Raw genomic sequence first — 13,687 nt, forward strand, 5'->3', positions numbered from 1 at the left:
AAAAATACAAATAACAAAATAAAAACTATATATGTATGGATAGCTCTGAAGCCACTGAATCATTTTGAGCGGTTGAATGTAAAAAAATATTCAGAAATGACTTAGTTATCGCACCTCAAAACATTTACAATTATTGTAAACAATTGTATGTTTAGGGGTATTATACACAAAAACGGCCATTGCCAAAAGTGGGCATGGATTTAAAAAAATCTGTTGTTATAACTCTTTGACCTTTTCAAGGCTCTAATTGTGTGATATGAAATTTTCCAATTTAATTTTCTTTTATACATATATAGCCAACATAGTTAGTTTTGGTCGTAGCACAGTACTGCTTTTATTGTCCACAGAGGGCAAAAAATACAAATAAAAGAATAAAAACTATATATGTATGGATAGCTCTGAAGCCACTGAATCATTTTGAGGGGTTGAATGTAAAAAAAAATATTCAGAAATGACTTAGTTATCGCACCTCAAAACATTTACAATTATTGTAAACAATTGTATGTTTAGGGGTATTATACACAAAAACGGCCATTGCCAAAAATGGGCATGGATAAAAAAAATTCTGTTGTTATAACTCTTTGACCTTTTCAAGGCTCTAATTGTGTGATCTGAAATTTTCCAATTTAATTTTCTTTTATACATATATATCCAACATAGTTAGTTTTGGTCGTAGCACAGTACTGCTTTTATTGTCCACAGAGGGCAAAAAATACAAATAAAAGAATAAAAACTATATATGTATGGATAGCTCTGAAGCCACTGAATCATTTTGAGGGGTTGAATGTAAAAAAATATTCAGAAATGACTTAGTTATCGCACCTCAAATCATTTACAATTATTGTAAACAATTGTATGTTTAGGGGTATTATACACAAAAACGGCCATTGCCAAAAATGGGCGTGGATAAAAAAAAAAATTCTGTTACTATAACTCTTTGACCTTTTCAAGGCTCTAATAGTGTGATATGAAATTTTCCAGTTCAATTTTGTTTTATACATATATATCCAACATAGTTTTGGTCGTAGCACAGTACTGCTTTTATTGTCAATAGAGGGCAAAAAAGTACAAATAAAAACTATATGTGAATAGATAGCTCTGATGCCACTGAACATTTTGAGTGATTGAAAGTAAAAAAATATTCAGAAATAACTTATCACACTTAAAAAACGTTTACAATTTTTGTAAAAATTTGTATGATGCGTAATATTTTTTTTTTTGCTAACACAAGGGTTAAGGTTGCCGTCATTTGCGATCTCTACAAGTTGATCCTCCTGTTGCACAGACAAGCTCGAATCACTCGGTTTATTCACAAACGGGTCACGAATCCACTCCTTCGCAGTTCGTGGGTCTTCGAGGTTGTAGGCTTATCTTCTGGCTCGTCAGGTGCCCTTTTTGCCGTAAAAAATATCTCCAAAGACGTCTGTTTTCCAGTCATCTTTGCTCCTGTGGGGGCTAATTATTTCCGGGGACAAATGTGCTCCGCCCGCGGCCTAGAAATACGTTATTATCGAGGACAAATGCACAAAGATATATTACACAAAACAAGATGTTCTGCTGCAGTCCAATCAATGGATTTCTATGACGACATTCTAATCTATCCTGTAGTATTATATCTAGAGTAGACAGTGATATTGGTGTGTTAAGCAGGGGCACAGGGTTAATTCGGCCAGAATGCGGCCGTTAATAAATTATTATTTCTGCGCGGCCCGGTAGCAAATGCGCCACGGACAGGTACCGGTCCGCGGCCCGGCAGATGGGGACCCCTGGCCTAGCCCATCTACAGACCTTAACCCAACAGAAAACCTTTGGAGGGATCTCAAACTCAGTGTTCCTCAGCGACAGCCCAGAAACCTGACTGATGGGTGGGGAAGATCCCTCCTGCAGTGTTTGCAAACAAACACTGCCAAAAAAAACCTACAGGAAATATTTGACCTCCGTAATTGCAAACAAAGGCTACTGTACCAAATATTAAAATTTGTTTTCTGAAGTGTTCAAATACTTATTTGCAGCTGTATCACGCAAATAAATCATTAAAATAGTCATATATTGTGATTTCTGGATTCTTCTTTTTAGATTATCTCTCTCATAGTGGACATGCACCTACAAGGAAAATTTCAAACCCCTCCATGATTTCTAAGTGGTAGAACTTGCAAAGTAGCAGGGTGTTCAAATACTTATTTTATTCACAGTATATGTATATATTTTTGCATTGAGATATCCTTATATCTTTGGATTATTTCGCTGCTTGTAGCCAGTGTTGCCAATGCCCCATTAAGGAAAGTAGCTACGGGCTGTCCTAAAAGTCGCTAGATGACGTCATCGCCTAATTTACATAAACGGCAATTTGCATGTAATTGTAATGGACGCTGGAGGAGAGAAGATTTACACACAAAAAACGAGCAAAAAAACCCATCAGAAAAAGTCGCTAGATTTGTCGTGAGAAAAAAAAAAAAAAGTCGACAAAAGGCTTTGGAAAATCCCCAGATTTAGCGAGAAAGTCGCCATATTGGCAACACTGCTTGTAGCTCTTATCAAATCCATTTCAAACTGGGAACGTTGGCATTAAGTGATCATGTTTCACTGCCATTGACGGCGATAGACACCCGATCCAATTTGACTGACTGGCTGGCAGCAATTACCCCTCTCAGTCAAAACGGTTTTGGCGTCTTTCACTGTCAATAGGAGCCGATGAGTTAATAATTAGCCGATTCGAGTTCTGTTTCACAAATCAGAATGAAATGATTTCAAGTTGGCCCTTACATCCTTTTACATTTTTGAACGTGACCCTCAGAGAAAAAAAGTTTCAACATCACTGTTCTAAAACAAGCAATATGTTTCATATTTAGAGTGTGGTCTTTTTGTTCATTTCATTAAATAAAAGGTTTCTAATATTATATACTGCATGCCAATACACTACTCAGATTGGAATGTAATGAAGGCAATAGTTCAGTTTTCAGACGAGTCAGTCTCCTCTGTCGAGCCATCGCTCTCAACCTCCATCTTCCTCCTGTGGTGGATGTTCCTTCTGGGGGACGCCTTTCTCTGCACCTCCTTTAGCATCCCCACTGCACTGCCACTGCTATTGCTACTGGGGCTGACGGAGATCTGGGCGATGCTGCAGCGAGAAAGGGAAAACATGGCCATTTGTGAAAATAAGGCAAGAACAGAAGGAGGATTTTGAAAAAGTTTAAATTTGAGGCAGAAAATACTGTATTGTCTGCATATCTTACAGTTTGTCCAGTTCCTGGTCCATCTCTGGGTCATTCAGTACCTCGGTCTTACTGGGCAACACTCCTGTATCCAACAAGCAAAGACAGAAGATTTCAAATTTGAGAGTTCAACTTATTTAGTATTTCATTTTTTCATCTTGATTTTGAATTCGGTGTTGTATGAAGTGATAAATCTACTATAGTTCTCTTAGGTTTGTTTCCATTGTAAGGATTTGTCACAATACAGGAGTAAATGATAAAAGATTTACCTGAATCATAATGAGGAAAACCTAGAAATATACAGTCACAACATTCCATTTAATGACTACAGTTATTTGATTTTTTAATTGGAATCTGAAATGGTGTGTAACGCAGGGTTGTCAAACTATAAAAAAATATAAACAATTCTAAATCTGGGAAAAAAAAAAAAAAAAAAGTTGTGTTTTTACTAAAACACAACCCAAGTAAGTGGGGCTCGTGTGAATTTGGCTTGCTTTTTTTTTTTTTTTTTTTTCCTTTCCTTTTTTTCTTAATGTTTAATCTCTTGTGACCTCACTTAGCTTAATTTGGCTGCCAATGATAGGAATAGACATCCAATCCATTTTAACTGGGAGGGGCTGGAAGCGATCAAATGATCGCAATCAAGTGATCGCCTCCAGCACCCTCCAAGTTGAAATAGATTTGACGTCTATTGCCGTCAATAGAACTACAATATGAGCATTCACCGCCAGTCCTCACAGTTTAAAGGGACTATACGGAATTTTCAACGTTAACCTAAAAGCAGCAGTGCTGTTTCACTGAGCCTCCGGTTGTCAAAAACACTTTTCTAACCCACTTAAAACCATAACCTTAAAGCCATTGACTTCATAATGATATTGATGGGACACACACCCCATACACTGCGCCACGCCTTCATGTAGGGGGCCGTCCCACACTGTGCTTCAGTCGGTCGAAATCGGTAGCAGTTCTTCTCAAACACATGCAGCGATGCAACACCGGATTAAGGTTAAAAAAGTATGAAAGCTGTACCGCATACAAATATGAAAGGATTGTCTCAGGAGTGATTTGTTTGAGGATTCAAGGTAGTTATTATATTTTTCGTATCATGCATGCATTTTGAAACGTTGTGAAAAAAAATCAATGGGAGAAATTAACCGCTACGGCATTGGCATCATAATTCGCAATATTTACGCAAAATAAATGCTAACTGTCCGTTTTTTTGCTTTTGACCAAGAATCAAGACGGTTTTACGTTCATATCTATAAAGAATTTGATAAATATGAATATAAATGATTTGAGCATTTATTCACAAGAATTTTCAACATAAAAAGCTCTTTGTGGTGATAAGGCAGCGCCACAGTAGCTTCAAGTCTAGCAGCACATTCGACATATTTACGTAAAATAAATGCTAACTGCCCGGTCCTTTGCTCTTTTAACAAAGAATAAGACTGTTTTACATCCATACCTATAAAGAATTCAGGGTTTTAAGCATGTATTCACAAGAATTTTCGACGTAGAAAGCTCTTTGTGGTGATAAGGCAGCGCCACAGTAGCTTCAAGTCTAGCAGCACATTCGACATATTTACGTAAAATAAATGCTAACTGCCCAGTCCTTTGCTCTTTTAACAAAGAATAAGACTGTTTTACATCCATACCTATAAAGAATTCAGGGTTTTAAGCATGTATTCACAAGAATTTTCGACGTAGAAAGCTCTTTGTGGTGATAAGGCGGCGCCACAGTGGCTTAAAGACTAGCAGCACATTCAACATATTTACGTAAAATAAATGCTAACTGCCCAGTTCTTTGCTCTTTTAACAAAGAATTGAGACTGTTTTACGTCCATATCTATAAAGAATTCAGGGATTTAAACATTTAGTCACAAGAATTTTCAACGTAAAAAGCTCTTTGTCTGTGTTTCCACTCGGTCAGCTTTGACGGAGAGAGGCCCCCTATTAATCAGCCCCGCGCCCCGTCAATATATTATGAAGTCTATGGATTAGCTACTAACTGTTTTTATATTTCTGATGCTAATTTGACTGGCCAAACACTCGTTGCTTGATGTCCGTGTTAGTACAAGGACGCGCGCCATGCACTAGCTGCAGTCACGCCTTAGGCCAGAAGTGGCAGTTGCACGTTAAAAAAAGTGACAAACTCCGTACAGCCTCTTGAAGTGAATTGGAGTTAATTTTGCGTCACTTCGTTGTAATTTAGGGTTCGATACAGGTCACTTCCTGTACATTTTGGATAATTTCTTGTTGATTTTAGAACATTTCCGCGCCACTCCCACTTCATTGGTCACTGGTGATTTTAGGGCATTACCAGGTACTTCCTGTTTACTTTGGGTCACGTCCTGTTGGCTTTGGAGCATTTTTTTGGGCATTTCTTTGTTAATTCACGGATGTGACTGCGGACACTAAAGCGATCCAAGTGTAGAAGTGCGCAAATCTCTGGTTTTATGGCGCCAATGTCAAAATACAAGCATGTGATTCTGGATGTACAGTATGAATGAGCTACATCGTGCCTGCCAGTAAGAACTACTTCACGGGCCGAATTGGACCGACTGGCAGGCTGCTTCTGCCCGCAGGCGGTATGCTTGTCACTTCCGCTCTACACCAAAATAAGACAGTAAAATAACTACCCTAAATTCCGGATTACAAGCCGCTACTTTTTTCCTTCATTTTGAATCCTGCGGCGTATGCAATGATGCTGCCAATTTATCAATTTTTATAACGACCGCCAGGAGCACTCGAGCATAAAATGCAAGCATAAGACACGTGGAATATGTGTGTCGAGGAAGACGCTAGTTGGCACTCTTACCCGTATTTTAACTTTGTGCTTTGTGCACGAATAAAAGTAGCAGACCCTCATCTTTGTGCATTAGTAGAATTAGCATAGCCTGGTACTCCAGACTCACCGCTGTTCCAGCTATTGAGTCTGGCCACCATTAAGCGGATAAAATTTTCAGGGCGGAGCAACCCACAGCAAACAGACAGCGGAGTGGACCAATCAGCGACGGGCGGGACGAGGGACTTGCGCGCGGAAGTAAACATACGAGGAGAGCGGAGTTTATTCAACATGGCTAGCGCAAGACAGACTGTTGTCACTGACTTGTGTCGATGTGTTTTTGGTCATTTAAAACTGATTTTACCGTGGATTGGAACATATTTTCGGCTCTCCTGTTCGCCATCTGTGTTGTGGAGACGACTTCTGACGCGGAAGAGTGACACCGCTCGTTAAGAGCATGTCACGCAAATAAACGAATCTGATTTATAGATTGATTTTGTACTTGCTTGAGAGGGCGTTAATGGGCTGGGTCTCAGACTATTCTCTCAGTATTTGAAAAACACACGGAGAACAGTCTGGCCGTGCCAGGCAAGAATTAGCATACCCGCATCATGCTAGAAGAAATGGATATGATGTGCCGAGTTGAATTGAAGGCTTGGATGGCCAGCGGCGTCAGATCGTTTACAAAAGTGGTCGTATGCGAAGAGCAACTTTTGCAAAAGTCTGACAGCGTGGAGCAGCGTGAAAAAAAATCCACCATCACCAACGGGTTTCGAAAAGCCGGTCTGCTGCGTGATGAAGAGGACGACACGCTAAGGAGTGAGCTTGAGGAGTCAGCTAAGTGCCGTGTTGCTGGCGCTGTTTGGAAAGAAAAGTTAAGGTATTGTAACGATGACAAATAGTAACCCGTTAAGTTAGGTTGCAATTCTTTATTTTGGAAACTTGTCGAAAAACACACGACTGCTGCCTCTAGCAGCCGACGCACACACACAGACACACCCGCAACAACAACGACAGCACGTCTCTTGCTCTTCCGCACCTCCCTTACCTGTAAGTCACAGTCATAACCCGATTCGTTAAAATATGGTATTTAAACTTGGAAAACTGTGTATTTCTTTATAAATATTTCAGTTTAATATGTGGGCACACGCGGCTTATAGGCAGGAGAGGCTTATGTATGTACAAAATGCTTTTTCCTTTAAAAATGTACTGGGTGAGGCTTGTAATCCGGGGCGCTCAATGGTCCGGAATTTACGGTACTTTAGGCATGGTAAAAATAAGGAAAATATTTACCGATAAATTGGTTGATGGTTTCGTGTTTAGCCAGGCTCATCAGGAAGCTGCAGTATGATACTTTGTCAGTCTCTTCTAGTGCTTCTTGTAAACAAGACCTGGGAGGGTGACTACGGATAACAAATACATGAGCATACAATTTTAGGCTAAGTCAGCAGTGACCAAAATGTGAAGTTTAACATTAGACACCGTCAATAGTCTTTTGTGGAATAAGTAATTGTTGCAGGCACACTAATGACATGCCTGACAATAAGATATGGTTCTAATGGTACTGATGAAGAATGTAGAGTTGTTGAATAAACTAAAATAGGTCTACCTGTTTTTGATGCGGTCACAGAGTGCGTCTATACACTCAGCCAGAGTGGAAGCATCCACCTCCAAATCCTGCTCTTTATTATTTTCCTCTGCGGTCAAGCAAGGAGGCTGTTCGACTGTTGTTGATGTGGGTACAATAACTGTGTTTGGACTCTTCCCAGCTAACAGATCCTGGTATATCAGCAGCACACTATCCAGGAATTCTACAAGCACATTTGGAAGTAAGGCAATCAATGTGGAATTTTTAAAATCTTTTTATACTTCACTCTTTTATTCTTTCAAGAACGGTAGTGGCACAGAAAGAATTTGAGAATGTAGTTTCAATTAATGGCTATAAAGTAAAATTTGAGATTTTCTTTCACAACAGTCAACTGTGAAAGAAACAGTCACAATTCTAATGAACAGACAGATGAGCAAATGTTGTAGCATCTACAAGGACAATGCTCAAGTAGATACATATATGAAAACAACTTTATAAAGGCCATTCATTGAGGGTGCACCTTACACTTTGATGTACTTTATAGTACGGAAATTTCAGTACAAGTAAAAATAAAGTACATATCAAGTTAAGGTGGAAAATCATTTAAGCATTCTAAATGAAGATGAAATGATACCGAACAATTCAAACAATATGAAACAGTACCGACCTTGGTAGTAGAATTGCAGCTGGAAGGCGTAAAGGAAGTCCGAGAAAGACATCAAGCAGTCCAACCCGTCATCCATTGACACAATTCTATAGGTAAAAAGGAGTTTTAAATAAAACAGTCAAATGGCTATACTGTAGAGTGCACACATACGTACGTTACTCCGGCACAAATTGTCATTTATCAATTTCATCATGTGGACATTTGAGTTTGAATACAAATTCTTAGTACAAGTTCATACCACGAGCCAATTTGTATGCTTAATCAGTAAAACAAATAAAAGAAGATGATTTCAAACATCGAGCCAATATCTGATTTAATTTTTTTAATATTCTCAACTCTCGACCAAATTTGAAATCAGCTAATTGGCACACATTCCCAAAGTACACATCCTAAATGATTATTCACAACGCATGCTAAATAACAAAAAATATGTTATGTTGAAATGAACAGACCTGGCTGCACTCTTTACTATCTCCATTGGGAAATCAGGACACAACAACTGGAGCAGGGAGCTATAATCCAAACTGGACAGCAGATCTGAAAGCAACAAAAACAAAGAGGAGAACAGATGAAACGATTTGTAATTTGTACGGAGGCTTTTAATGGCAAGCAAAAACATTTTCTAAATATGACACCACCGCAAAAGCATCAGTGTAGAAAAAAAAAAAAAAAAAAAGGAGTCGGAATTACAATAAGTCAAACATTAAAAAAAAAAAAAGTGGTCAATGACCGAGTCAATGAGTATGTTATCCAAACCTACATCCTGGAGAATTGTGCAAATCTAGTATTTGTCCGCGCTAGGCATGTGGCGGTATGATATACTGACGGTATAATAACCTCAAGCCAAAATATCACGGTTTCACGGTATTGCATGTACATCTCTAATATGTGTTACTTTGAGATATCTGGGTTTTAAAAACAAACACACAAAAAACATTTTTTTTCCCAATTTAACAGCAGTTTTATTTTTCAAAACATATCAGCAAATTGGAACATAAGTATAATGTTAAGTTAAAATAAAAAAATATAAAAAATAAATAAATAAATAAATATACAATATATATATATTCTAAATGAAATTAAAATAAATGCAGTCCTTTAGGTGAGCCTAAACCCACTGCTCAACATTATTACAATCAAACGAAAAATAATTTATCTATTTTCAATAAAAAGTACGTGTGTGTGTGAGACATATCATGTTAACATTATACACTCACTCTCTTTCTCAACACAGACAGTTGCCAGAGAGAAAATAACACCACGTTTTACCACCGCTAGACACACTAAACTCGCTGGAGTTAACCCCAGTAGCTAGTGGGAAACATTCATGACAGTGTTTACTAACCTTGAATTTTGTATACATGCGAAATCAAATTGGAGGTATTACCTCCTCGGCAGCCACCCTCCGCAAACATGTTTTACATGTTGGTTGGCCCTCTTCCTCTAAGCTGCGGCCGCCTGTAACTTTTGTCTAGCCGAAGTATTCCCATACCAGCGATTTTATTTTCTTCAATGGCGGAAAAAAAAGTTCAGGAGTTTCACATCCTCCAGCCATCGTGTAGCACTGCTGACTCAATGACACTAAGCCACAACCGGTGGGGGAGGGTTGAGCTTTGCAGCGGCAAGCGAGGGATTTCTCCATGCATTTTTGGGGCATAAAAAATAGCTAATACCTTAGGGATGCTATGACGCAAAATTTTTGCGGTCTTGAAACCTTGATGTTTTCATACCAAGTTATACCTTGAAAACGGTAATCGGCACATGTCCAATATTCAAGGCCACGGGGTAAAAAGTCTATTCCACGGGTGTCCAAGGCAAAGGCCAACTTGAAATCCTTCCATGTTAAATAGCAGTTCAGAATCGGGTAAAAATAGATCTGAATTTTTTAAAAATGTATTTATTTTTTTAAGTTCTACCTCACTGGCTGCCATTGACCATCCATTTTGACTTAAAGGCGAACCCCGCAATCAAATTGAATTGGACGTCTATTTGCTTCAATGGCAGAGAAACATGATTACTCAATGTGGGCCTTCCCAATTGAAATCAATTTGGTGTCAGTAGCAGTGTAATGACAGTGCTAAGGTATACAAGGAACAAGTTGTAGTAGTTTGTATAGCACTAGCTTACTGCTTTTGAATGTTTAAATTTCAAGTGTTTCTCTTACCTCCACTCTTTCCTATCTGCCGGAAACATCTCCAGAAGACTCGGATGAATGAGGCTCTATTATGAGGAGTCGCGTTGATGTAATTAAACTCTCTGAAGAGGATGTGGTTACTGTTCTTGACACTGCTGAAACTACATATACAGACAATAAATAAAAAAACATACTTCGCAAAAAAAATAAAGAGAACACCAACAGTACAGTAAACTAGCAGTAAGCTATACATTTACAGGGTGATCCAAAAACTGGAAAACATTTTAACAATCCATTAAACCAAGTGGGAAGAAATAATATTTCGTTTATAGTAGTGCTGCAACAATTAATCGATTAACTCGAGTATTCGATTAGAAAAAAAAAATTCAAATTAAATTTTGCTGCTTCGAGTATTCGTTTAATTATTGTGGTGTTGTAATGGTTTATTTTGAAAGTGTTTGCATTCAGTTTTATTGATTTCAGTGGATACTCTGCCGTCTAGTTTGCCTCATTTCCCATGGCTGAATCCAGCTGCTCCATGTTAAAACCAATATAAGCTAAGTTTTTGTTTGAGCTAATGTTTTTTAATGCGTTCGTAATCTAGTTTATGGGTATATTTAGCCGTTTTTTGTGGGAATATGTGTCTGAACCATTTGTTAAGAGCATTGTAAAAAAAAAAAAAAAAAAAAAAAAGTTAGCGTTTTATAGCGTTTAAGCTAGTGGACTTTTACAATGTAAGTTAGTCAATTGGTCTTTTGTTGTACATAGATCCTTATTTAATTATTTTTTTTATACCGTTTGAGGCTCAGCTCAGGTATTATAATTTTTCATGTTCCATATCCGATTACTCGATTATTCGACAAACTAGTTCATCGATTAATCGACTAGTAAAATAATCGATAGCTGCAGCCCTAGTTTATAGTAATTGAAACCTTAAAACATGTCATTTGAAAAACACTGATGGAATTTCATTTATTTATTTATTTTTAATGATGTTCTTTAAATGGCATCCTCCTTTCCGAATGAATTTTTGACATCTGCTGCTGAGAATCCTCATCGATTCCTCATCTGAGCTGGGATAGTGTGAATTTCATCCTGAATTTACCATAGTTACCAAAATGACATTGATTACTTGCTCAAGGTCTCGTAGTGGTGCCACTTGCTCATGTATGCCAATTTGCAAAAATTCCCATTGTTTTTCAACAGTGGTCAACAGCAGATTTCAAGAATGCTTTCATCATTCATCAAACCTTTAAATTTCTGTGTATAGGTGCGTGTGTGTAAGTAAGGGAACTACCATTTGCTTAGGGTCTTCTTTATTGAAAAAGCGTGTTTTACAATGGGCGGTAATGAGTTTTGCATCCATCAATGAAATGGTGGCATGTATTTATATGTGGGGTGGGTTATTGATAAGAATATCTTTGTGCAATAATGTCTTTACTTGCATGGGGAACAACAAGATTGGTTGTTAGTCAATCAATTGCTAATGCTTTTAAGTGCAGTAACTGAGGACACAACAACATTTTAAGGTTAATGCTTGGTTATAGTGTTTGATATTTTTTCTCAGATTTCAAGAATGCATCCATGCAGGAGGATGCTATTTAAAGGACGTCATTTATGAATGAAAATTCCAAAATTGTTTCTTAAATAGCATGTTTTAAGGCTTCAATCAATAAATTAAATACATTTTCACCCATCACTTTTAGTTTTATTGAATTGTTTAAAAAAAAGTTCCCGTTTTTATTTTTTAAATTGGAGTCGCCCATTATAAACTCGCACCATATACGTTTCATTTACGGTATAGCAAAGTGATATTCGATTAGATGAAACTTTCTGTGGATGAGCAACCTAATAAAAAGCAACATTCTTACTATTCAGCGAAGTAGCGTATTACGCCAAAATGGGTATATTCCTCTTTATGTTCCAGGAGCTGGGTCAGAGCATCACTCAGGTAGAACAATACATTGCTCTCAGCTGTGGAGCAAATAAACAACAATCAAATACAACCTTAAATATGAGCGGGTACACCCCCCGAACCTCTAAATTCAATTTATAGAGAACTGAAAGTGCAGGAAAGACAAACCTTCAACTCGTCTCTATGAAAAGAACCTACCGAGATACTCGTCCACCGTAACAGTTGGGTTAAAGCGATTCAATCCTGACGTCATATCGGCAGAAAAAGTCGAACATGACATGCAATCGTACTAAATGTACCGGAGCAGTTTTGTTTGGCACAGTATTAACCTCACTGTAGTCTTCAGGTTTCTCCCTCTGCACGGGTAATGACAGTTGTTTTGAGAAGAAACCCTGTTGTTGTGAGTCACCACCTTAGTGGCACTGAAAAACAAATCTGACATTGGTTCCTTCCTTTTTTGTTCTTTTGATTTCCGGCAGACTCGACGACAGTATGGGGTACTGCTGCCTCTTACTGGTGATATCTAGTATTACCTCCCCGTGACTTGTGTGCGTGTGTGCAGTGGCGTTCCTAGTCTTCTTTCGAGCTTTGACCCCCCGCCCCACCACCAAAAAACAAAACAAAAACAAAAAAAAACAACCACAATCGCAAAACAAAAAAACCCCACAATGGTTTACCCACAAAAAACAGCGCATGAAGTGTACTTAGGACAACCAAACAACCAAAACAAAGTATTAGTTATGAATGTTACGTTTATTAAGGCTATCAAACCAGTTTAAAGTGCACAATATGCGTGTGAAAGAGAATATTAATTTATCATAACAAACATTAATTAAATATTTTAGAAATAATAAAGTGTAAATGATTCTACTTGTGACTAGTTGGCTCAGACATTTTGACCACTACAGGAGCTCCAGTTAAAGAGTGCAGGAGATAAACTCAAATACTTTTTTGGGCTCACGTGCAGGTGTGCATACATGTACACATGTTTTGTGTGTGCTGAATAACGTACAGACATATTGTCAAGACCTTTTAATGTTTTTCCCTTATTAATCATTAAACCACATCTGGCTCTTCCAAGTCTCTTCCTCGCCTTTCGAAAACAAAAAATCACTCAAAACTACCCCGACTCATGTCACACATGGCGGCGGGGTGATTGTCCTCACCGATCGGTCAGCCCCCAGCGGTGAGCAAGTTTCGGCTCGTCATTCCACTGCTGCGGCCCCGGCAGTAGTGCTCGTCGCCGGGGAATCAACTGGGGATTTAATGCTGAAAATGGCGCATTCTCGGTGGACAAACCAGCCGAAGTCAGAGCGCGTGGCTGCCCAAGCCCAAACCGAGGATAGCGCTCTCTTGGCGGGCACACGAAGAGGGCCGAGAGGGGTG

The 13,687-nt window shown here is 38.4% G+C and overlaps 1 protein-coding gene across 1 annotated transcript; it reads right to left on the bottom strand.

Moving 5' to 3' along the window:
* Positions 1–384: 384 nt before the first annotated feature.
* Positions 385–12,712, bottom strand: cstpp1 (centriolar satellite-associated tubulin polyglutamylase complex regulator 1). The gene is made up of 9 exons (XM_057835918.1): positions 12,500–12,712; positions 12,258–12,360; positions 10,417–10,547; positions 8,705–8,789; positions 8,253–8,338; positions 7,607–7,808; positions 7,291–7,400; positions 3,234–3,297; positions 385–3,118 (listed from the first exon to the last, which is right to left on the bottom strand). Exons 1-9 carry the CDS (start codon positions 12,579–12,581, stop codon positions 2,950–2,952), a joined length of 1,032 nt encoding a protein of 343 aa, XP_057691901.1. The 5' UTR covers positions 12,582–12,712; the 3' UTR covers positions 385–2,949.
* Positions 12,713–13,687: the final 975 nt, after the last annotated feature.

The sequence above is a fragment of the Corythoichthys intestinalis genome, chromosome 5, assembly GCF_030265065.1.
Source record: "Corythoichthys intestinalis isolate RoL2023-P3 chromosome 5, ASM3026506v1, whole genome shotgun sequence".
NCBI classification, from domain to species: Eukaryota; Metazoa; Chordata; class Actinopteri; order Syngnathiformes; family Syngnathidae; genus Corythoichthys; species Corythoichthys intestinalis.

Coding starts and splice junctions, on each gene's coding strand:
- cstpp1 (XM_057835918.1), bottom strand. CDS start 12,581: ATGTCATGTTCGACTTTTTCTGCCGATATGACGTCAGGATTGAATCGC. Junction 10,548..12,257: donor ATACGCTACTTCGCTGAATA/GTAAGAATGTTG, acceptor CTGTATATGTAG/TTTCAGCAGTGTCAAGAACA. Junction 3,298..7,290: donor AACCATCAACCAATTTATCG/GTAAATATTTTC, acceptor TGTTGGATACAG/GAGTGTTGCCCAGTAAGACC.